The 24,252-nt window shown below is 46.8% G+C and overlaps 2 protein-coding genes across 6 annotated transcripts; one reads left to right on the top strand and one right to left on the bottom strand.

Moving 5' to 3' along the window:
* Positions 1 to 376: 376 nt before the first annotated feature.
* Positions 377 to 14,993, bottom strand: Aurka (aurora kinase A). Of its 2 annotated transcripts, none has more exons than XM_021650084.2 (9): positions 14,791 to 14,993; positions 13,518 to 13,564; positions 12,138 to 12,396; positions 10,288 to 10,342; positions 9,445 to 9,636; positions 8,623 to 8,761; positions 4,354 to 4,502; positions 1,372 to 1,546; positions 377 to 1,277 (listed from the first exon to the last, which is right to left on the bottom strand). In XM_021650084.2, exons 2-9 carry the CDS (start codon positions 13,557 to 13,559, stop codon positions 1,092 to 1,094), a joined length of 1,197 nt encoding a protein of 398 aa, XP_021505759.1. In that variant the 5' UTR covers positions 13,560 to 13,564; positions 14,791 to 14,993; the 3' UTR covers positions 377 to 1,091. The 2 variants fall into 2 exon arrangements, with proteins under 2 accessions (XP_021505759.1, XP_060238755.1); XM_060382772.1 differs by having other exon boundaries at positions 14,816 to 14,993.
* Positions 14,994 to 15,033: 40 nt separating this feature from the next.
* Positions 15,034 to 23,965, top strand: Cstf1 (cleavage stimulation factor subunit 1). 4 transcript variants are annotated; one of them, XM_060382771.1, is made up of 6 exons: positions 15,034 to 15,154; positions 16,978 to 17,175; positions 19,235 to 19,512; positions 19,650 to 19,847; positions 20,603 to 20,993; positions 23,183 to 23,965. In XM_060382771.1, the coding sequence occupies exons 2-6, from the start codon at positions 17,007 to 17,009 to the stop codon at positions 23,440 to 23,442; spliced, it is 1,296 nt and encodes a 431-aa protein (XP_060238754.1). In that variant the 5' UTR covers positions 15,034 to 15,154; positions 16,978 to 17,006; the 3' UTR covers positions 23,443 to 23,965. The 4 variants fall into 4 exon arrangements, with proteins under 4 accessions (XP_060238754.1, XP_021505756.1, XP_021505754.1 ...); XM_021650081.2 differs by having other exon boundaries at positions 15,041 to 15,179; XM_021650079.2 differs by lacking the exon at positions 15,034 to 15,154 and adding an exon at positions 15,210 to 15,352.
* Positions 23,966 to 24,252: the final 287 nt, after the last annotated feature.

The raw sequence follows: 24,252 nt of genomic DNA, 5'->3' as shown, positions 1-24,252 counted from the left end.
TCAAATCACAGTTGACTGCAGCTCAGGTAGACAGTACTGGGAATGTTGCTACATCAACAGTTTAGCACAGGACTGGGGACCAGAAGTGGTTTTTTGTTCCAAGAGGAGGGCCTCTGCAGTACAACTCAGTTCTCAAGTGTGGTGGTGGTGGTGGCCCAGTTGACATATTTTACCCCGGCCACTTGCATCTCCAGTCATGTGTCCTGAGCTGGTAGTGAAAACCTGTTTCTCTAATCCAGCATCCCCCTCTGGTTGACTGACAGATGGCACTGGCATCTGTAAACTCTACAAGAAAATATCCAGCAGACCAGAAAAGTACCACATCTGCTCACTTCTAGCCAACACTGAACAGGTGACCAAATGATTACCCATGTACTTCAGGTAGATGCTATACATATATTTATATATTTAACAAGTTTGCACACATGACAGAATTCCAACATAAGAAACAGCTGTTAACATCCAGAAACAAGTCCCACGACATGAATTTATATATTTAACAAGTTTGTACACATGACAGAACTTCAACGTAAGAAACATCCAGAAACACCTGAGTCAAGGGCACACAGGTAGAGCACATTATAGTGGTTGACAGTCCGAACCCCACAAGGGCCCTAAGGAGGCTGAAAACAAGGGCTCCGAAGGGATGCCACCTAAGAAAAAGGAAGTCTATACGAATCTTTATTTCAACATTTAAAAGAAAAGTACATATCCATTCCAACAACTTTCCCAGGCCTGGTGACCCAATAAATTACACACACACTCAGGCACTTGAAGGCTACCACACAGGTGATGGCTGGGGAGTCTGGCAAGGCGGTAACTTTTGTACAATGAGACCCCAGCGAGGACACATTGGGGGCACAGGCCACAGGGACAACTGCAGTAGAACCTTTTCTCCAGACTACTAAATCAGGAAACAGCAGCACGGTCCTTGGGGCTTGGGCAGCGCCACATGTGCTCAGGTGTGGCTTCCTGGATGCAGGGCAGCGGACTACCCTCTCGGCGAGGTGCACTGAGGGCAGTGGTGAGGGTCTGGGAGGTCTCCGTGGGGCGTTTCTCACAGTTGCACAGTGCACACGGCTCCGGATTCCCTAAGATGATTTGCTGGCTGGCTCTTTGCTTTTCTGGCCATTTGGAGATTTGGAGGAATTAGCCGTGATCCAGGGGTGCTCAAGGACTTCTGCTAGTGTTAGCCTCTGGCTTGCGTTGTGTTTTAACAGTCTTGAGATGAGGTCCCTGGCTCCCTCCGTCACAAAGTCAGGGAATGTGAACTCAACCTGCAGAATCAATGACAAAATGGCACAAGCATGGGTCAGAGGGGTACGAGAATAACCACCAGCCCTCGGCAGGAAGCCAGGAGAAGCATCTTACCCGTGAGATCCTCCTGTAGGTCTCCTGGTGAGTGTGTGCCTCAAAAGGAGGCATCCCAACCAGGAACTCATAGCAGAGGACGCCCAGGCTCCAGAGGTCCACCTTCTCATCGTGCATTCGGCCTTCAATCATCTCCGGGGGCAGGTAGTCCAGGGTACCACACAGCGTGGTTCTCCTGAAAGCGACAGAGGCTGGGGTTGGTACGCTCTGACTAACATGGTAATGCGGTGTGGACACTCCCCAGGCTGATGCCCACCTAAATCCCCACTGCTAGCTAGGATATGGATGAAGGGAGGTTTGGAAGGTCACACACTAGCCACCACGCTTCCCCCAGACCGTCCAACTCCAGAACTTAGAAAATCTAGGGAAAACAATGTACTTCTCATCCCAGTAACACCGAGGCTGAGATGGGAAAGTTAAAGTGAATTTTGGAGGCCAGTCTGGGCTTTGAAGCAAGACTCCATCTCAGAAAACAATGACAAAGTTTCTATACAAGGTTCTTCCATAAATACAATCTGGCATTCCACATGAGCTTGTAGTAAAGGGACACCACCATTTTAGGTTTAGAGTACTGACTCACGCAAGTAATGACAACGTCTGGTAGACTGAGGCAAAAGGGCTGACAGAGATTCAAAGCCAACCTGGGCTACAATGTGATTTTTTTTTTTTTTTTCAGTGAAGTAGAGGATAGAAAAGGAAAGTCTTAGAAATGTAAGAGTCTACAAAATGTAACAGACAGCCACATACTTCACTGAACCTCTCTGGGTTCTTTAGTACTTTGACTGTTTTTGGTTTAGGGTGTTTTAAAGATTTTACTTTCATTTTATATGTATGGGTATTTTGCCTGTCTGTCTGTGCGAATGAATCCTTTGTGTCCAAGGAGACCAGAAAAGAGTGTCTGTGAACTGGAACCACAGACAGCTACCATGAGTGTGCTGGGAACCAAACCCAGGTACTCTGCAAAAGCTGCCAGAGCACGTTCAACAGCTGAGCCATCTCTCCAGCCCAGCTGTCTTGCTATGGAGCCCAGACTAGCCTCCAAGCAGCTATGGCCATGGCCTCCTCCTCCTGCTGCTGCTGGGATTACAGGTATTTGCTACTATACCTGGCTGAGTTCTTCTGTTTTTAAGACAGTCTTACCAGACTGGCCTTGAACTTGATGTCTTCCTGGCTCAGCCTCTCAAGTGCTGGGATTCAAATATGCACCAGCACACAGGGCTTGGTTAGATTTCTTTCCCTTACCTTCCACAGGGTGTGTGTGTGTGTGTGTTTATGCTGCTTTTACTTTGAGTTCTGATTTTAAAACAGCTTTAAGGTTTTGTGGGCAGCTGGAGAAACATCTGAGTGTGGGCTAAATGTTAGCTATTAAGAACTGCACTAACCTTGGAGGTGACAGTGGCGCTGCCTCTGCAGAGCACCTCTATCACAGGGGATGCACACTGAGGATACACAATGTGAGCATACAACTGACTTTCAATGTCCACAAAGCAACAATACCAGTGTCCAGGGCTCTACAATGAAGCTGTGGACCACTGTGCTGCCATCACCAACTCGGCATTTTCTGTTCATCTGGGTTCTGAAAACCAAAGCTGGAATAAACCAGGAGCAGACAACGGAGGCTACCATTGCTGAGATGGTGCAAGGACATACTCAGCCGTGTCTGGTGCCCACACACACACTCTGTGGGATTCTCAAAGGATGGTCCCCATAACTGGTCAGCTGTGGTGGGGCCTGAACTTGAGGCTGCTGGAGTAGCTGTCAGGATTCACAGCTGTGATCTCTCCTGAACTTTGCAAGTTGTGCCTCTATCCTGATGTCATATCCTAACGTGACCAGCGTCCAGTGGTGACTGCACAGGTTAACAGTCCTGCTTAATCATGACAACACCTACAAGTCTAGGTGACTGACACTACCACTGATGTCAGTTAAACAGCCTGCCACAGTGCTCCTGGAGACAAATAGGTGACCTTAGACTACACTACTTAAAAAAAAAAAAATGGGTTTAAATTTTCTAAAACTACGTTTATTTGTGTGTTTGTACACATATGCCCTCGTGAGAAAGAGCACACCATGGGGCAAGGTTAGAGGATAATTTGGAGTCAGTCTCTCCTTCCACCAAACGGGTGCCAGGTCTGGAATTCTGATCATCAGACTCAGCTGTAAGCACGTTTACCTGCCCAGCTTTCTCCTCTGGCCTCAAACAGGCTTTTTAAAAACACTGGTAATATTTTAAAAGTAGTCCCCAAGCCAGGCGATGGTGGCATACATCTTTAATCCCTGCACTCGGGAGACAGAGGCAGGCAGGTCTCTGAATTTGAGGCCAGCCTGGTGTACAGAGCAAGTTCCAGGACAACCAGGGCTACACATACACACCAAAAACAAAACAAAAAAACCTGTCTCAAAAGAAGTAAAAAAAAAAAAAAAAGCCGTCCCCAAAGCTGGCAACATCTTGACAACAGATGCACACTGAGACATTCAAACGCAAATTCAATTTTCGAAGTTTGAAAGTTTGACTACTTTCAATTGTTGCATTAGATGATATCTGTTTCAGCTGTAAAGGGAAAGGGACAGTTCTATTCCTGCCGTTGACCAAGTAGCAGGAGTCCGGCATCCCCAGAGCTGCACTCACACCACTGTGGTTTCAAAGTTAAGAAACAACTGGTGCTTGGCTCTGCTCCCCATCCCCATAGGGTCCAAGCTCCTCCAGCGCGCACCTGTGTTTATCAGTCCATACATCAGCCAGATCTCTAAATTCACCCTCTTCCACTAGCCTCTAGGGACATTCAACATCCATAAACTAAGGCCCAGTGTGGCCGGGGATCACAGGAAGAACTTTATCAGGTCTAAACTGCTCCAAAGAATTCCTAGGTCAGCCAGGGCCTCTTAGACTAACAGTTACTTAACAGGGCAGCACGCACGTACGCACGCAGGAATGCAGGCGGACACACCTCCCCAGGGCTGTAATAACCCAAACTCCCATACCTGGAAGATGGAGCGTGTACAGACCATCCGAAGTCTGCAATCTTCAACTCTCCGTTTGGCCCAAGAAGCAGGTTCTCCGGCTTAATGTCTCTGTGGATGACTCTCTTTGAATGACAGTAGGACAGAGCATTTGCCAATTCGGTGATGTACTGTTGACAAAAAGCATTGGAGGACCAGGGTGTAGGTTTATGTAAGGGAGTTAGGCAACTGAAAGTTAATCCAACATAGACTAAGCCGTTTTTCAGGTTTTGAAACAAACACCATGGAAAAAGGCTAAGTCTATAAATAACAACTGCAGACTGACAGGCTCACTCGGGGCTCAGTTAGCCCGATGCTAATAATGTGATCTTGAGAGGCAGGGGAGGCACGGGCAATTGGAATTACAGTCCTACCAGGCAACCATGAAAGAACTGCACAGAACTGGACAGTGAGCGATCCACAGGTAAAGCAATCTTTAAACATTTAAAGGGCCCTGACCAGGTGCACAGACCTTGGGCTCCCAAGGCCTCCGGATCTGCAGAATCTGCTCAGTACCAGTCCTGCAGTCTGTTTTGCATCCCGTAACAGGATACTCAAGAGAAGCATGGTTTTAATCTACATGAAAAGTATATAAGCAAAGAAGGAAAAAAAGAGGTGATGCTCTCCAACAAATCAGCCCTTTTCGCTCCTGTTAATCCTGCCCAGTCCTGGGCTAGGCACGTACTGCTTACCATGGATGAGCCACCTCAGCTCTAGCCAGCGCAGGACAGAGTTGAGGGTGGCATAGTGTGTCAAAGTGTGCCAAGTGCGTATGTAATTGGCAAGAAGCTTTGTTTTCCCAAAAGGAAAACGAGACAGAAAATAGTCATTATTTATTGAACAGGACATTTTTCATTCTTTTGTAGCCCACAGTCGAGACCAGACTTTGCACCGTAGTGAACTGATGGTGACTATGCAGTAAGCTGCTCTTCCCACAGCAGCTGAGCTGACACTGACACGAATGGGCAGAGGCAGTGGACCTCACTGCCAGAGCCATCGGAGCCAGAGGCAGAGGCTGACCAGCGCTCCCCGGCACCACGTCCCCTCAACCCCCAGGCTGTGGGACTGGGGCTAGACAGACCCCTTATATCACTCTACAGTTATTTAAGTTACATGAAAAGTAAAACAAGTGAGGGTACTAGTCTAAGTAATAAGGAATCTAGAAAGAAATAATCTTGGCTTAAATACACACACACACCTGGATTGAAACCTCAAGTAGAGAGGTGTAAATGTGTAGAAGACATTTATGTCTGAGTATAGGGTCTGAAGTAGAAACTTCAGAAACTGACAGACAATTTCCTTAGTTACCTTTGAGAAGAAAGTTGGTCAAATAGATGATTTCTTATTAATGGCCAATTAAAGAAAATGATAGGGGGGCTGGAGAGATAGCTCAGAGGTTAAGAGCACTGGCTGCTCTTCCTGAGTTCAATTCCCAGCAACCACACAGTGACTCATGACCATTTAGAATAAGATCTAGTGCCCTCTTCTGTCATACAGGCATGCATGCAAAGAGAACACTCGTGTATAAATAAATAAATCTTTAGGAAGGAAGGAAGCAAGACTGTGCTTTAAGGAACAAAAAACCACAAACTGCCTAGAGAAAGGAGTGGGAAAGAAGAGAAAGGCTCAGCCTGGGAGGAAACATCCACAGGACTCACACAATAAAGGAGCTAAAGTAACTAACATGCAGCAGTGGGGGAAAAAGTATCTAAGCAAGAGAGATACGTATATCTAATGGCATATATAAATGGCCAACAGCCTGTATCACATGCCACTAGGAAGTGACGAACCAAAGCAGGGACAGACGACTACAGCCCTTCTGAACCACTGATGTCCAAAACCCTGACAGAAATGCCAGATGAGGGATGTGAGGGCGATCTGGCTGCGACATCTGTCACCCCATTGATCACCAGGGTTGATTCGGCTGATCTGGCTGGCTAGGCAGATGTCCCCTCCCTCCCGAAGCTGCGCGCTTGGTCGCAGAGGACTTCGGTCAAGGGTATACGAGTAGCTGCGCTCCCCTGCTAGAACCTCCAAACAAGAAATGCCAGATGAGGAATGCTCATCTGCCACTCACTGACCCAGGCACATGGCATAATTTAGTGTGTGCGTGCATGCATGCGCACACATATGCACGTGCTGCGTGCGCATGCTGGAATACATAACTAACAAGGAGGCCATGGATGCAGCTCTCTCACTGCTGGGGTGCAGCGTACTTAGTGAAGCCCAGGGACGGGGTGTCCTCAGTGACCCACATGTAACGGATGAGCTCAAGCATCAGTACACGCTCATTACATCAGGACAGATGAATACACACCACTAAACAAACAACACTCCCTTGTTCTCTGCAGCTGAGGACCTAGACGCAGCAGCCAGCACAAGTGCTCCCTACAGCCAAGACCTCAGTTTCCAGTATCATTCTCCAACGAAGGAGCCAAGATCCTTGATGAAGAAAGGCTGCTTCTAGGACCAGGCCCAGAAGTAAAGATGAAGCCAGGTACTCTGCACCAGAAAGCACAGACAGCCAGAAGCCCCACAATGGTGGTTTACACGGGAGCCAGGATGAGGTCCCAGCAGCTGATGCCGGAACAACAAAATAAAGCAGTGCTGGTTAATCATAAAACAAGTCCTCTGCGTTCCAAGTTAAAGACAGGAGAGACTGGCTGCTCTTCCAGGGGACCCAGGTTCAGTGCCCAGCACCTACATGGGTGTTCACAACCATCTGAAATTCCAGTTCCAGGGTATCTGACTCCCTCTTCTGGCCTCTGTGCATCTGGTGCAGAGAGAAACATGCAAGCAAAATATCCATATTGGCAAAATAAATCTAAAATCACCAAAGACAGAAGGAGCAAGCAACCTCCTAGCACACAACTCTAAATAAGCCATTCTCCACTCTCTCCTCAGGGCGAGCATGCTTAGTGGCTCTGAGAGTACAGCATGGGAAGGGGGAAACAGAAGGACCAAGACCACCCCAGGCACAGGACACTATACCACCTAGCAAGCGGTCATGTTACAAATGCACAATGTTGACATGTGACAAAAAAAATGCTCTTCAAGATCTTCTCGGCACTCACACCCCTTTTGTAGAGGAATTTTAATTCAGAACAGGCCTGCTCTGGCAAGACATCACATCCAAAGACCTTCTTAGATCTGTGTGATTAGGCTGGAATTCAGGCAAGCCTTTAATCGCAGGGGACCCTCCGAGGCAAGCAGATCTCTTGAGTGCAAGGCTATAGAACAGGTTTCAGGTAAAGAAATGCTTAGGTCCAGGTGTGGTGGTACATGCCTTTAACTGCAGCACTCAGGAGACAGAGACATGCAGATCTCTGAGTTCTAGTCAGTGCTGTTGAGGCAGTTCAGCGGAGTGAGTTGAGAGGTAGTGTCAGTGGAATTGAGTTTGTAGCAGTTCAGTTTCTGGAATTCAGAGGCAGCTTTTACTGGGAGAGTTTACAGAGATAGGTCACAGAGAAAACAAACTAGACACAGGTGAAGACGGAATGAATGGGAGAATGAGAAGGAGCCAGAATATTAGAACAGATTGCTAAAGTTAATTTGAGGCCAATTCAGTGAGAAGCTGAGAAAAGCCAGTTAGAGTCAGTCAGCTTGGAGAGTAGTTTTGAGCCAGAGTTGAACCAGCCAACCAGATTCCAGAAAGAACTAGAAAGGGTGAGCTTATTCAGCAGTTAGTCTCAGAGGCTGAAAGCATCCTAGGCCTAGATTAGATTGTACAGAGACCAGAAGCTTCCAGGACTAGGCCTAGGTTAGCAGAGGGAGGTAGTAAGTCTAGGAGACAACAATTAACTCAGCTGAATAAAAGTTATTTAACACCTTTCTAGTCACAAGAAAAACAAAAGCACTCCGAAGAAAAGTGTGGACTTCGATGCACCAGTATTGGTTTAGTTATGATGAAAGTATAATATTAACTGAAGTTCTTGTTGGTAATAGAGAAATACAGTGTAGGCAAACAGAAGCTCTGCATTGTTATTTTTGTGTCTAGACCTATACTAAAATAAACATATATATATACATACAGAGAGAGAGAGAGAGAGAAAGGATGGCAAAGGACAAGGGAACTAGATTATACACATTTCCACAAAAACAAAACAACAAAAAAACAGCCACAAGCCAACCACTCAATATATACCTGGGGCAATAAGCTGCCTTGGTTTTCTTCTGTTTCTATGAAGGAAAGCCAACTCCACCATAGAGAAAGATAAATTAGGAAGATGAGAGGGAAGAATGAGCACTTACAGTAGCCGTTCTCTGCTCATCAAACTTGGATTGTTTTTGAAGCTCTCTGTAGACTGTCCCAAGGGGTGCGTACTCTAGAATCAGATAAACTCTGGTGGCATCATGGAAATATCCGTAGAGCCTGAGGATGTTCGGGTGCCTGAAACAAAAATGAAGATTGTGAAGCCTGGCTTGAGAGCCGGCTCAGCATGTACTGACTGCTGACCCCTCATGAAATAAAGCCAGTGGGTGTCACCTAAGATCTGAATGCTGAGCCCAGCCACGAAAAAGACACTGTATACATATCCACATGTGGATTTCAAAGTATAAACAGATCTTGGGTTTAGTTCACACTGCCCCTTTCAGACTTCTTTTTCTTAGTGGAAAACTGTCAGGTGAACAACAATCTGCCTGTTGAGGAAAATGCTTCAATATAGGAGAGAGATGTGCAAACAGGAGACACAACCAAGGCAGACAGGGTGGAAGTGGATGGGTGCCAAGCCACTGCACAGAGCTTGCTGGAGGTGCCAGCACCACTCACTGCCCCCAGCCCCTACCCTGCCAGGTGACGGTAAGCCAGACAAGGCAGAGTTCAAGACTAACGTCTCTGTCAAACTTGGAAAACACTGAAAGCAAAAAGGGAAAACAAAACAACTGACTGACTCAACCAGTATCTTGCCCTAATTCTCCTCCAGATGAAAAAAAGCCCAAGTATACTACTTGCTTTAAGTCCTGGAATGATGCTTCTGAGGGCCATACCACCGGGATCTATGGGAAAAGGCAGCTCTAATCAGGAGCACAGTGTCCGGCTCCCCAGCTCTGACAGGAAGGAGGGCCACTCACCGCAGGTGGGACTGTATCTCCACTTCTCTTCGCAGCTGGTGCTCCACCCCTGCTTTCTCCAGCTGCGTTTTAAACAGCACCTTCAGGGCCAGGATGAACTTGCTTTGCTTCTCCCTTGCCAAATAGACATTTCCAAACTTTCCTTTACCTAGTGGGCGACCAATGTCAAAATCTTCCAAAGTCCACTGCCTCCTAAAAAGTAATGTGAACAATTACAACATGAAGAAACCACTGACCACGGCCATTGCCAGGCCAGTGAGCGGTCAAACTGTCCACGCTCAGACTACACTCAGGACGTACCCTCCACAAGCACCAACCCCAAGTCACCAGAATGAGCCCCAGGCTTTAAAGACCAACTTTCCCCGCCTAAAGCAGCGCTACGCTCCAGACAGACTGACTCAGAGCTCTCACCACCACAGGCTAGCAACAGTACTGGACAGGACACCCTCTCAGGACCATAAGGACCTCCTCTCTGCATCCCCAGAGAAGCTAAGGGGCTGTGAGGCGGAGAGTGATTCTGGTGGGAAACACATAGCCACTGTCACTAATGGAAGCAGGATAGATTCAACAGGCTATTCAATGGCTATTCAAATTGTGTAGAAGTGCAGAGTTACAGTCTTTTGGCGTGTGAGGTTTTTTGTTTTTTTTTTTACTTACTACTTTTTTTAAATAATAAAGTTTTAATAAAGATTTTTCTAGGCAAAAAATTGCTAAGAAAATTAAAAAAAAAAAAAAAACAACCTACTTTTGAGGGCCTGGTAAATCTGATTTTAATGGGGATGACATTAAGGTTAGTGGCCTGCAACCAAATGGGTATTCTGGTAGAAGAGAAAGAAAGCTTACTTTTTTGAGTCTTCATTTTTCTGTTTTGATGCCGGTTCCTTTTCAGAATTATTTCCTATGTGAAATAAGTTAAAACACTGTTTTTAGAGCAACTATATAAACTTCCTTTTAAAAAAGAAAATCTATCAATTAAGATGAATCAAAGAATGGTCCTATAACCCGGCATGGTGGCATACACCTTCAATCTCAGCACTTGGGAGGCAGAGGTAGGCATATCTCTATGAGTTCGAGGCCCGTTTGGTCTACATAGTGAACTTTAAGACAACTAGGGCTACACAGTAAGACCCTATCTCCAAAAAAAATCAAAACTAACCCCCCAACCAAACAAACAAAAACCAATCCATCATCAAAATACTAGAGGTACATCACACAGATAAACCTGGGCTTTTCAATTTTCCTCCTGGGAGAGACTATTGAACCACGAGCCATAAGCCAACTCCTGCCACACAGTCTCATCATTTCTAGAATAAGTATGAGCAGGCCCTCTCTCCAACAAGACTGAGGATGCCCATCCTCTCCCTGGAGCCTTTCCCCAGAAAGAGCTTCCAGAGGAATGCAGCAGCAACTCCGCCCATAAGCGTTTGTCTCCACCGGTTGTGCAGGCATTCATATGCACTGTACAAACTATCAACGCAGAAACAAAACACAGGCCAGCAACTCTTGCCAAAGGCACGTAAGAAAGCAGAAGCTGCTAGCTCAGAAGACAAACCACAGCAGCACACCACAGGGACCACGGGTGCTAGTTCAAGAGCTACACAAGTGTGGGACATGTTCTTATCACCTGAGACTCAAAGAGCACAGCAGCTCCACTCAAGTTATGGGAATACTGGTCCAAACTGGTTTCTCCTTCGTGATTCATGTGTTATCTTACGTCTACAATACCAACACTGCTAGGACCATGACCCCAAAATGTGACCGGAGTCCAGAAGAAGCCACCCAATACACTTCAGCCTCTTCTATCCTGCTGACTTGAGACTACAGTCCCGGGGAGCTCAGAAGAGCTGGGTGCCTTTCTAAAGGACGGAAATCACAACAGATGGTGGAGGGGTAAGGTGGGCCTGCTGAGAGGGCAGCATAGGCTTCCTTCCCCTCCAGCCACTCCTCAGCCCTCCACAGCAGCTTGTGGCCGCCCCTCTCCCTCTGCTGAAGCTCAGGGCACTACGGAAGCTTCAGCCATCCGTCTCTCCCAGTGTCCAGGTCTGCAGATAATATAAGCGGGTTTCCTCCAGACTGTCTGTCTGCCACTTTACAGACTATTCTGATTCCTTATGAGGGCCCAGCCTATGTTTCCTCCCTTCCTACACCATTACAGCTATCTCTTCCTCACTCATCTTTCAGGTCTTATCACCTAGTTGTCTTGCATCTGCTTCCTAAACAAAGTGGCAGATTCGTCCATACCTTTCTTTCTGGAGATGTTCTAGGGTAAGTTAACTGCTAAGCCTCAGCCCCTTCTATATAAGTGTTGGGAGGATGCAGGTCAGGCTCTCTCAGAAGCTCTGTAAGCACCCACTAGCTACTAACTAACCATCAACACTAACCCTGTTCCAGTCGCCACCATATGAATTCAGACTCCCTCACAGGTACCCTGGACCCAGCAGTGTCTTCTCCATTATATCCAACATTTCCTTCTGTTCCAAAGAACCTCCTGTAGCTTTCCCCTTGGCCTGGCCAGCACTGACACCTGTATTCCCAGCACTAGGGGAGCCCAGCCACACCACTATACTTGTGCATGGACATGCCATATTCTCTTCAGACATGGTGCCGAGGCTTCAAGAACAAATGCCAATCTACACATTTGCTCTTTGAGTGACAACTAAGAAGAATGACTGTCCAATGCAGTGAAAGCTTACCAGATGCTGCGGGCTGTGGCTGCTCACTCTTCTGGGGATTCCCAAGCCGGGGCCCAGGTCGAGGAACGCTGGCAGCAGGCACCTGCTTCAGCACTGGCTTCTGACCCGAGACAAGTTTCTGTGCTTGTGGAGGGACACGCTGGGCAGAGTTGGAAGGACATAGGACTCGCTGGGCCTGGCCACTGCTAGCCGATCCCAGGTTCTGAGATGGTATCTGCTCAGTCACCAAGACTCGTTTTGGGCCGAAGGGAACTGTGGTCTGGAATAGAGACAAGGCAGGCGTTATGGCCTTTAGGAAAGACTGATGGTACCTTGAGAACTCAACCAAGTTTCCTTTGTAATAAAACTCATAACTATTGTGGGTAATAAATGGAACTAGGAGCTGGAGAGATGACTGAACAGTCAAGAACACTGACTGCCCTTTAAGAGGATCTGGGTTCGGTTCCCAGCATCACATAGTGGCTCATAACCATTTGTAACTCCAGATCCAGGGGATTTGATATCCTCTTTGGCATCCTCAAGTGCCAGGCACACACATAGTGCAAAGATATCCATGCAGGCAAACATTCAAACAAACATATAAGGTTACACGGTTTCCATAAGCATATTATTATTAACACAGTTCATTTCCCTGGGTTTCACTTTTTCAGAGTACTTATGTAATTGTGGCTAGCCTGGGACTCACTATATAAAAGAAACTGACCTCCATCTCAATCTGCCTACTGCTGCCTCCTAAATATTGGGATTAAAGGCGTGCCTACCAAGCCCCAACCAACTGAAATATTTTTTAAAAATGTAATCTCCAAAATTAAAATACATAGAAATTAACAAATTGAGTTTTCAATAGATAAAAAAAAGGAGGTTCTTTGACAAAGAAACAAGTATAGGTGCCTTGAAAAGTAATTATTACTGCACTGAATTAACACTGAATTACTTATAAGTAAGTGCCAATCTTAAACAACTCTTAAGACCTATGCTAATCATACTCAGAGAAGATGGACTTTCTCCTGCTTAAGTGAGAGGCTCAGGATCCACCAAGTGCTCAGAGAGTATGAGGTTTTAAGTGCAAAACCATCTCCTGTAGAAATAAGAGGCCCACGTCCTACGACACCCTCAGGCAAGGTCAGGAAGGGACCTTGAGATTCCACCCAAAGCCAAGGGGAAAGAATTCCAATAAGAGAACAATTTCCATGTGAGCTGTCCAGATTTGCTCAGTGAATACAGGCTCTTGCAGCCAAGCCCGAGGACCTGGGCTAGAGTCCCTGGACCCACACAATAAAGAGAACTCACTCCAGCAAGTTGCCCTCTTACCTACATAGTAGCATATGCACAGGTGAACACAAACAAAACATGAATGTGACTATAGGTAATTCTGTTTACCTTAAGGGGCCTGGAAGCGCAGTTTTCTTTACATCTGTCCATGTCACCTGAAGAGAGAAACAAGAACCTTTCATTTAAAGGGAGCCGCCTGCTTGTAAGTGCTACTATGTCATGCTCAGCTGTCACTGCTCCCTGTTGGACAGCCTTCCAGGCATGCACCCTTCACACTTTTTCTTGGTACAAGTGAATGAAGCAAGCTGACAGGGGATGGGTGCTTTTACTAGATACACACCCTGCACACCTGAGGTCCCTTTATCATGTCACATCCTCTTTCATCATGTCCCTTCCCTCTTGGACACGGTGGTTCTTTTTGCTTTAGTACACAATGTTCACCGTTCAGTCTGCTTGAAATACCTCCTACCTTACAAAGCCCCACCAGTGCCACAGCTGCCTCAGCCATGATCTCTCACCTCCCTTGAAACAACAAAGCTCCAGTACTACCTGCTCTTCTCTTCCTCTCATTGGGCCTTTTAAATTCCACTGTCTCCCAGCTTCCCCCACTGTGGGAACCCAACACGATTACTTGCATTCCTGGGGAGCAGGTTTGGACCATCATCCCTTTTGACCCCTTTTCCGGGTTTATCTATTACCTCGCTAGCTCTCATTTCCTACCCTCCTGACTAGGCCTCTTTTCTCCCCCGCCCGCACCTCCCCAATCAGAGTCCTTCACCTTCCCCTCTACACCAAATGCCTTTCACTGTTCTCACCCAGCACAAAGATTTACTACAAGTAGGAAAACTGCTCATGCCACAGCAGGCTCGGGTTCCCGTTTTCAGAGGGACAAACAGCTGAGTGTGTTACTGAAGGGCCCATAATGCAAAGATCAGGAAGGCTAGGCAGGAGACAGCAACATTAAGTGAAGGGTGCCTGTGAGGAAATAGAGCTCCGGAGCCCAGAGGCCAGCTTTAGTAAACGACCCTGCATTTTAACTTTCCCATGGTTAGCTACACCAGGGAGATTTCTATTTCCCACGTTTGCAGTGGAGCCAGGGCTTTGTTTGTTAGGTTTGGGTTTTTTGAGACAGTGTCTCCCAGTGTAGCCCAGGCTGGTCTGGAACTCACTATGTCTCAACAAACATAAGGTTAGGTATGGTCCCGCATTCCTTTAACCCCAGCACTTGGGAGGCAGAGGTAGGATCTCTGTGAGATCCAGGCCAGCCAGGTCTACACAGAATGCAAACCCACCGAGACAGCCCATTACCCCAGGGCCACTCAACGTTCCCCTTCGGTCTGCGGCACCCAGCTCGTCCTCACCCGCCCGGTCCCCTTCCTACCCACGGGCAGGTTCCTGCTTCTGACCGAAGCCTCCAAGCGATCCCGGTAGCTCGGCCGTTACGATTCAAAGTTTCTCCTTTTAAAATAGGAGTTAAACCCTCTCCTCCGAAAGCTGATTGGCTAGAGTCGGAGAGACGCCGTTCTGTGATTGGCTCACTGTGAACGCAATTACTAGACGCTCACGCCGTGCCGTAGCTGGGCGCAGGCGCACTGAGCCGTCAGAGCCCGGAAGTGGTGCACCAACCGCCCGTCCGCTCTGAGGCCGTTCTATCGCCCGCTGTGCTCCGCAGCATCGGGCGTTTGCCGGTCACACAACAGCACTTTGGGTTCAAGGCTACCGCGGAGGTGATCAGCTCGGAGGAGGTGAATGAGCGTCTTGAACGTGCCAGTGAGTAAGATGGCGAGAAGGGCAGGCTTGCAAGTGAGCGGGAGGTTGCTCGGCGCTCGGCTGCCTGACCTTTGCGCGTGCGCAGTGAGTGTGCACCCAGAGCGATCGATCGGGCACGATTCGCGCCTCCATTTTTCTTGGAGAGAGCGGGAGACCAAGACCCTAACCAGCGGGTACGGACTCGAGGGTCGTAAGGAAATGGGCTGCTGTGCTTGGCTGGGGTCTATAGTGGATCACGTGAAGGACTGGGGCTAGCGGAGGTGATGGCGAGAGGCGGTTCGCCCCAAGTCCGTGTCCCAGAGTTGGCCGGCCTGGCCTGCACCCCTGCTCTCAAAGGGCCTCGGTCCCAGCGGGTCCCTACCATCCTCCCTGAGCAGAAGGGGTCGCGCGGCTTCGCCGTGGACCTCCTGCATCCCCCGGTGTTAGCAGCCCTAAGTCGGGCTCCTCGTGCCTCGGTCTCCCCTCCGAAGAACTGGAGATGATAGAAATCTGTGAATGAGTAAAGTGAAGGCTCAACTTCACCCCCACCTCTCTCTCTCTCTCTCTCTCTCTCTTTTCTTTAAAGGTCGTGCTACAGCCCCGGTTGTTCCCTGGCAGGCTTGGGGGCTGACTTTAGCTTGAGTGGGTGCCCTAGGTTCTTGGAATTCATTTTATCCTCTGTTGTGTCCCAATGTCTTATGCAAGGGTATATTTGTATACACTTGTTTCTAATTTACACGAACATATCGAACAGCTTCGTTTAGTGATCGAATGCTTGACCTCGTATCTGGCAGTAGGAAGTGCCTGGTAAGCGTGATCAGTGCGGTGCTGTGTGCGGCTTTGCGGGTCTTTTTTTTTTTTTTTTTTTAACTGAGCCTGGGTCATCGGGCAGCAAGCAGTGTAATCCCAGGCTGTATCTCCACCCCTGCCTTCATGCTTGATGTCCCCAGATTCCTACAGCCAAACATCTAACCACACACCTACTGATTAACTTAATCAAATTATCTACCCAGGTTGATTCAGAAACCATCATCTTTGGCTTTGTTTCATTTTCACGGACTGAAGAGATTAGATCCCTCCAAATAAAACTGAGAACACCGTGTGTTCAGATTTTTACATTTCTTACTTGTTTTGATGGTGACAGGGTGGCTGCCCAGTATAGACTAAGCTGGTCTCAAATTCACAGGGATCTGCCTGCCTCTGCCTTCAAGTGCAGGGACTAAAGACATGTGCCACCATGCTCAGCTTTTGACACATTTTTATTAATGAACTTGGCTTATTTTTCATTTTTTGATCCTCATTTTTTATGATGTATTTGTGTGTTCACTTACTACCTCATCAAGTTGTATAATTAACAGTAATAAGCTAAGTTGCCTGAAAACAGGTTTTAAAAATAAACACACCAGTCATTAGTAGGTTTACATTCCAGCTGGTGTAAAGTGGTCCAGGCATCTGACAAAACGTTCGCCATCTGCCAATTGCAGACACCAGTGTGAACAGAAGAAATGGAAGGGATAGCAACAAAAGACGCAGGTGGATAGTTTAGCAGAGAAGAAGAAATCATGAGGAGCCCTGCTCTAACCATCAGTGACATTAGTTTCTATATGTACTCTCTTTGCACCATTTTGACTAACCTCCAGTGGCTTAGGTAACAGCTGAGGAACTGGAACCAAGAAAAACAAAGGCACCATCCAAAGATAATGCAGCTAGTCAGGCTGAGATTGATGAATATGATTATGCCTGGCCTGAGAGATCTGTGCTTCTAGTAACTGGGGAGTGCCTCTACCTTTTACTCAGCACCTGTTTTCTCTTCCAGCAGTCAGGGAAACTGTCATCATCTTCTGCAGAATGTATAGAACCAAAGTGGGTTTGAAGGACCGCCAACAGCTCTACAAGCTGATCATTAGCCAGCTGCTATATGACGGTTACATTAGCATCGCCAACGGCCTCATCAATGAGATCAAGCCCCAGTCGGTATGTGCGCCCTCAGAGCAGCTCCTGCATCTCATCAAACTAGGTAAGCTGTGGGTGTGGATTCATGCATCCCAAATGGCATTTTAGGTGCTCGCCGGGGGCAGTTACTAAAATTATTTCCATGTAGTTTCAAAGTCGATGTATGCAGAATACAGTAAGGGTAGCTAAGTCCAGATGATAAAGCTGGTTCTGATGTAGTTGTACCTATCATCTGGGCATTCCCCTAAAGTCTCAGCTCAAGTGTCATCTCTCACCCCTTTAAAGATAGTTCTTCTGTCTTCCTCATGCTCTACCACAGTGATTTGCTTCATTAACAGATACTATCTGAAGCTTGCTTTGTTATTTGAATGAGTTCCACGCATACTTTCAGCCAGTGATCACAACACACTCTCTCTCTCTCTCTCTCTCTCTCTTTCTCTCTTTCTCTCTCTCTCACACTCTCACACACACACACGCACACGTTATTCTGGGTCAGTATATGGAAGTGCACATAACAGAAGATGTTTTCAGAAAAAAAAGATACCAGTACACAGAACACATTTATTCCCTTGACTTGATAATGCTACTTGTGAAACTGTCCTGAGTGGGGAAATCAATAAATTAAACTGTTCTATAATGAAGAATTTTACATATGTTTAGATTTACTTTGTGGCTTTAGCTCTAGCTATCATTAAGAATTTATAATGTTGAAAGACTTGTTCTTTTGAGTATTATTTTAAATGTTTAAACGACTGAGCAAGTCCCAAGTGATGGTTCAGGCCTGTTTTTGTTTTGAAAAACAAGAGTTGTATGTGAGGGAAGAGGACACAAGTTTTTCACATGTTTTGATTCCTCCTGTACCAATTACTGTTGTTTATGTGGTATGTGTGGTTATTTCTAAATTAAGGGTCTTTATGAGGGATGATTTTTATTATTACTACTCTATTATTTTGTGGATTTGAATGTTTTGCCTGCATGAGTGCTGTATGGATGCAGTGTCCCTGGAGGCCAGAAGAAGTTGTCACATTCCCTGGGACAAGAGTTAGATGGTTTGTAAGCTGAGAATTGAACCAGCTCCTTTAGAGGAGCAACCATTGCTCTTAACTGCCGAGCCGTCGCTCCAAGCCTGTTTTGTTTTATTATGAGTGTTTTGCCTGCCAGTATGTATATGTGCACATGAGTGCGTGGTGCCCACAGAAGCCAGAAAAGATCATCCAGTCTCCTAGAACTGGAATCACAGAGGGTTGTGAGTCACTGTGTGGATGATGGAAACTGAACCCAAGGACATTAACCATTGAGCCACCTTTCCAGCCTCTGTTTTATTTTAAAAACGAGGTTTCACTGTGTGGCACTGGCTGGTCTGGAACTTACTATGTAATAGACCAGGCTGGCCTCGGCTCACCTGCCTCTGCCTCTGTCTCCGCCTCCCACAAGTATTGGGATTGAAGGTGGCACACCATTATGCTCAACTTTTTTTTTTCTTACTTGATGTCTCCCTTGTCAGGACTACCTTGAACTCTGTGTACGTAATGTGAGTCTCACACTCACTAACCTCCTGCCTCAGCCTCCTAACTTTTGGGATCACAGGAGTCGCATAACACCCAACAGACATATTGTCTGTAAACTTTAGTATGCTTAAGCATGGCATTCTTTCATTAAATCTCATTAATGTTAGCAGTATAGCAAAACCCATCAAGGCTGCTACTAACTGATCACATCTCTAAAAATTAGGATTCAGGGCTGGAGGTATAGCTCAGGGAAGGGTTATTTGCCAGCAGGTGTGAGGCCCTGGTTTGTCTCCAACACCACAAAATAAGCAAAGTGCTATTTCTCCGTTCTAAATGGAAAAAAATGAATTGAACTCCCATTAAAAAATAGGGGAAGCAGCAGTGCTGCTGTTTTCATTGCATTTTATAGGTATTGTTAAAGAGTGAGTTTGGCTGTGGAAATATACCCTTCCACAAGCCATTGTGCCTGCAGCAGTATGCACCTTTCATAGCATGGACAGGTTCTGGATTTGTCTAGCACTGGGTGGTGTTGGTCAACATCATTTTCAGTTCAGATCTAGAACCTGTCTTTGCATTTAACAGCTTTTCTCGTGTTCTTGATTCTGACCCCTTTAGGGATGGAAAATGACGACAGTGCGGTTCAGTATGCAATTGGTCGCTCTGATACAGTTGCCCCTGGCACAGGCATTGACCTGGAGTTTGATGCAGATGTTCAAACAATGTCGCCTGAGGCTTCTGAATATGAAACCTGTTATGTCACTTCCCACAAAGGCCCATGCCGTGTGGCCACCTACAGCAGAGACGGGCAATTAATAGCCACAGGATCTGCTGACGCTTCCATAAAGATACTGGACACAGAAAGAATGTTGGCCAAAAGTGCCATGCCAATTGAGGTACCATTCCCGCCTACCATTGCTCCACACAGCACGGCTGTGTTAACATCAGCTCTGGTTTTCCCCGTGGGACTGTGGGCTTGGACCAGGTGCCTCTGTACCTTGAGCATCTATCTCTCCTTTTCTTGTTGGTCCAGGTCATGATGAATGAGACCGCGCAACAGAACATGGAGAACCACCCAGTCATTCGAACTCTTTACGACCATGTGGATGAAGTCACGTGTCTTGCTTTTCACCCAACAGAACAGATCCTGGCCTCAGGCTCAAGGGATTATACTCTAAAATTGTTTGATTATTCCAAACCCTCTGCAAAAAGAGCCTTCAAATACATTCAGGTTAGATACATCAGGGGAGCACTTGACTGTTTATATGCAGTATTTTATGGCTCTTAGATTCACTTATTTCATGACTATTCCAAGTGATCACACTATGACGGACATGCCTTCTGTGGCATTTGGAGCAGATGCCATTGGTGTAGGGGTTACTGGCTGTCCTTTGCCCAAGCAGGACTGCAAATGAGCTGGGCATGGTGGACCACACTGTAATCTCATCACTCAGGAGGCTGAGCAGGAGGACTGACACAAGTACAAGGCAGGCCAACCTGCTGCATAATCCATTCCGGGCAGCTTGAGTGATAAAGTGAGACCCTCAAAAAGGGAGTTGGGGATGGATCATTTTTAAGACACTGTAGGTTCAAGCCTCACGACTAGGAACAAAACAAGCAAAAAACCTACCTTCCCTAAAAGTTTGGCTTATAGCCACCAAAGTGCTCAGTTGAAAGTGTCAAATGTTTCGTAAAAAGAAACTTGTGGTCCACTGTTGAGTCCATGTTGCATCTTCTGCCATTCATTGGCTGGAATTTCCTTAGTATTTGCTGCCCTAGAACAGATTACAGAAGCTTATTTTCATCTTTCATGGTTGTGTGAGTGTAACTCCTTTGATCCATTTTTAATAGTCCATCTGGTTTCATCCCATGTTTGCGAGTGAAGCTCCTGTCTGGTTTTAGGAATATCTGACCTGAAAATAGTATTAGAACCAGTGTTCTGCGTCCTACAGCTCAGGGACTGACATTGTGCCTCTGTCCTCACAGGAAGCTGAAATGTTGCGCTCTATCTCTTTCCATCCTTCTGGAGACTTTATTCTCGTTGGAACTCAGCATCCTACGCTTCGCCTTTATGACATCAACACCTTCCAGTGTTTTGTCTCTTGCAATCCTCAAGACCAGCATACCGATGCTATCTGCTCTGTTAACTACAATCCTAGTGCCAACATGTATGTCACTGGCAGCAAGGACGGCTGCATCAAGCTATGGGATGGTGTCTCCAATCGCTGTATCACAACCTTTGAGAAAGCTCATGATGGGGCAGAAGTCTGCTCTGCCATTTTCTCCAAGAATTCCAAGTACATCCTCTCAAGTGGAAAAGACTCTGTAGCTAAACTCTGGGAAATATCCACAGGGCGGACACTGGTGAGGTACACAGGTGCGTGAGAAGGTGATGCTGGTTTTTCTTGGGGGTCAGACTGCTGAAGAGTGAGAAACTGGAGGAAAGGGGTTCAGAGAAGGCTTTGCCCCTCCCCTAGGGCAATACAGATCGCCCTGGAAGAGATCACCAGTGTCTGTAGATAAATAGACCCAGCAGATGGGAGGAAAGAAAGCCAGCTCAGTTCCCCAGTGCTTGCTGTTAGTCTCTAGTTCCTGGTGGTGTGCCTACGGGCTCCTGTTATGGTGAGTTTGTTTGAATTTGCCCGGTGCAGTACTCAGTTCAGGTCTGGGCATTGTGAGGCCTGTGTTCTGCTGTGCTCAGTTCTATTCCACAGCAGCTGAGAGTGGTGTTTGGTAGGAAACCTTCCAGGTGGTTCACAGAGGTTGTAGCTTACAGGGAACCAGTATTGTAAGGGGCTGAGTTAGCATCTTGGAGAGGGACATGGAAGAACTGATGATTCAGGCCACTAGGGTGCAGCACAGTTCCTCTCTGTGTGGCACAAGCTAGTTGCCTAAAGAACCATGTCTGTTATAATCCTTGGTAACTTTGTGATACTTTATATATGTCATTTTGGAAAATATCTCTTAAAACCGGGACCTTCTTACTTGTAGAAGCATTCCAAGTGGACATGAAAATGCTCCTTTTACAAGTGACAGCCCTTGCTTCCCAGGGGATGATGCACAGACATGCACCAGACTGCTACCAAGAGCTTATATGGCTTATTTCAGTAGAGAGTTGCAATGTTATTTTTCCTAGGAATGCCTAGACACATTCCTGATTTCCTAGTTCCTAAGTCAGCACCCTGACAGACAGCATGTCAGGGTTTCTTTTCTGGGTGGTAAGATGCACTTAGAAAGCAAAGTTTTCTTGAAATAATGATAGAAAGGGAAAAGCTGAAGAGGACATTAGATGTGTTGAGTCCGTGAGGTTTTTTTACATAGTATGTAGCTCAGTGATCTTAATCTATAGATAGGCTATACACAAGAAAAAGATGAGCACAAATTTGTAGGAAAAAAGTCAAATTTTCAGTATTTTGTAAGAGAAATTAAAGTGGATGGTTGTTTATAAAATGAACGGCCTTAATGTAAACCCCAGAAATGGAATTGGGCATGTCTTTCTTGGCTCATCAAACCATCTACAACTTACGGGACTATTTTATTTCATTGATCGAAGTTTAAAAAAAAAAAGTCAGCCCATTTTACTGATGTTTCATTTGGTAAATATTTCAGAAGGGTAATTGTGAAGTCAAACGTTTAAATATGTGCTTTTGGTCATACTCTTAGAAACATAAGTCCATGTGCATGCACACAGAATGATGTCTATAAACAATCCTGGGAGTCAGTGCAAGTTAGAAGCCAGAGTCTACTGCAAAGCATTGAGTAGCTCTGCTGTGCACCTGTTACCACATGCACCTTTGCAGATAAACACTCGTAGCATCTCGTGTGCTTGCGTGGTGAGGCTTCTGTTTCACTTGTTTTAGTTCTCGGCACCCTCGTGGATAGGGACTGGTGAGAAAGGGAAGGCTTTTATTAGGAAGCCGTCTACCCACGGTCACAGCTCCTAAGGAATGCACACCCTGCTAACTATGATGGGTGTGTTTTTCCTCCGTAGTCGTGTTCTTACAGATCTGCACTGCATACTCTGAAAGAGAGTAACATGTGACCGCTGGTTTCTGCAGTTAAAAGCACATGGGTATTTAGGAGGCTGTCCACCAAAATGCAGCCTCATTAATTAGTGAAATGCCCTGGCTGTTCTAATCTTCTATGCATTACTGCAAATATAAAACATGTCTTCTATTTATGGTCATGAAATGTAAAGCTTCCTTTTGAAAGGTAAGTGCTCACATGTTTTGTTCCAGTGTGTCTGAGGAGATAAAGGTGTGGCAAAGACTTTTACACAGCATTGTTCAGTGGATACAAGCTGAATGCCTAGCAGCAAGAACATCGTTAGTGACTCTAGACAGGGCCCAGCACTGTGAGTTCAAACTGCTTTGGGAGATAAGCACCAGGTTATCACCAGGTCATAGGAGATGTGGCACCAGGTTGGTGTTTGCCCATAGGTACACCAAGGTTAAGTTGCCTTGGGTGGTGGGCCTGGAGGTGACAGCGTTGCCATAGTGCTAGACCATTGTGAGGGTTGGAGGTCACCCCTAGGTCCACAGCCTAACATGTTGGTTTGTGTGGCAGGTGCGGGTCTGAGTGGACGGCAGGTGCACCGGACGCAGGCTGTGTTCAACCACACTGAGGACTATATTTTGCTGCCGGATGAAAGAACCATCAGCCTCTGCTGCTGGGACTCTAGGACAGCTGAACGCAGGAACCTGCTGTCCCTGGGCCACAACAACATTGTGCGCTGCATTGTGCACTCTCCCACCAACCCTGGCTTTATGACGTGCAGTGACGACTTCCGAGCTCGGTTCTGGTACCGGAGGTCCACCACTGACTGAGCTGGCCTCACTCTAGGGTTCTTGTCTCAGGACTCTGCCCTCCTCCCTGGGTCGTGCCACTGGCTGCAGTAGTGAGCAGTTCGCACCATCTGTGGCATTGTGTGGCCACCTGGCTCCTGCCTTGGATATGTGTGTGGAAGCTCTTTTTTACCTTGCTGTAGAATCGTGGTGGGAAGAGTTTGAAACAGACCTGTGCAGTCCTGTCACGGAGATTTCGGTGTGCTTCCCACCAGCTTAGTAAGTGCAGGGCTTGGCATGGCTTCTGTCTCATTTCGGAAGAAGCACAGAATACTGAAGTACTTCCTGGGCCTCAGGAATCTCACACAGACTGCTGTCAGGTTCCTTTGTCACCTCTTGCACCTGTCCTGCCCCTCTGTATTTTCTTTCCAGATGCATTTTGGCACATGAGGTCTGCAGCTCTGAGGTCCAAGGGTTTTGTGCCATGTGGAACAACCTTTCAGGGCTCTCAGTCCCATCCTGAGGTGACATCATCCTGGTAATAAAGCTCAGATCTACAACCTCACTGTTCCTCCTTCTTCACTTCAATAAAACAAAGGGTTTCTAGGCTCCCCCTCTGCCATCCCTGCAGCACCCTCTTGGTACCAGCAGTATTTACTGTTAGGAATGGTGACTGGCCTGTAAGCCCAAGGAAGCAGGATCAGAAACCCAAGGTCTGCCTTGGGCTAAATACTAAGTTTACATGAGCACCTGTCTCAAGTCTAACCAAACATGGGCATAATGGCATGCGCCTTTAATCCCAGCTCTCAGGAGTCAGAGACAAGTAGATTTCTGTGATATCCTAGCCTGATC

The sequence above is a fragment of the Meriones unguiculatus genome, chromosome 4 (assembly GCF_030254825.1).
Source record: "Meriones unguiculatus strain TT.TT164.6M chromosome 4, Bangor_MerUng_6.1, whole genome shotgun sequence".
Classification (NCBI taxonomy): Eukaryota; Metazoa; Chordata; class Mammalia; order Rodentia; family Muridae; genus Meriones; species Meriones unguiculatus.
Note: the sequence above shows the minus strand (reverse complement) of the source record. Positions and strands in the feature narration are given on the sequence as shown.

Excerpts from the sequence above, each read along its gene's own strand:
- Aurka (XM_021650084.2), bottom strand. The coding sequence starts at position 13,559 with ATGGACAGATGTAAAGAAAACTGCGCTTCCAGGCCCCTTAAG. Across the intron at positions 10,343-12,137 it reads GCCACAGCCCGCAGCATCTG|GAAATAATTCTGAAAAGGAA; the intron begins GTAAGCTTTCAC and ends TATTTCACATAG. Across the intron at positions 9,637-10,287 it reads AAAAATGAAGACTCAAAAAA|GAGGCAGTGGACTTTGGAAG; the intron begins GTAAGCTTTCTT and ends ATTACTTTTTAG.
- Cstf1 (XM_060382771.1), top strand. The coding sequence starts at position 17,007 with ATGTATAGAACCAAAGTGGGTTTGAAGGACCGCCAACAGCTCTACAAG. Across the intron at positions 17,176-19,234 it reads CCTGCATCTCATCAAACTAG|GGATGGAAAATGACGACAGT; the intron begins GTAAGCTGTGGG and ends TGACCCCTTTAG. Across the intron at positions 19,513-19,649 it reads AAAGTGCCATGCCAATTGAG|GTCATGATGAATGAGACCGC; the intron begins GTACCATTCCCG and ends TTGTTGGTCCAG.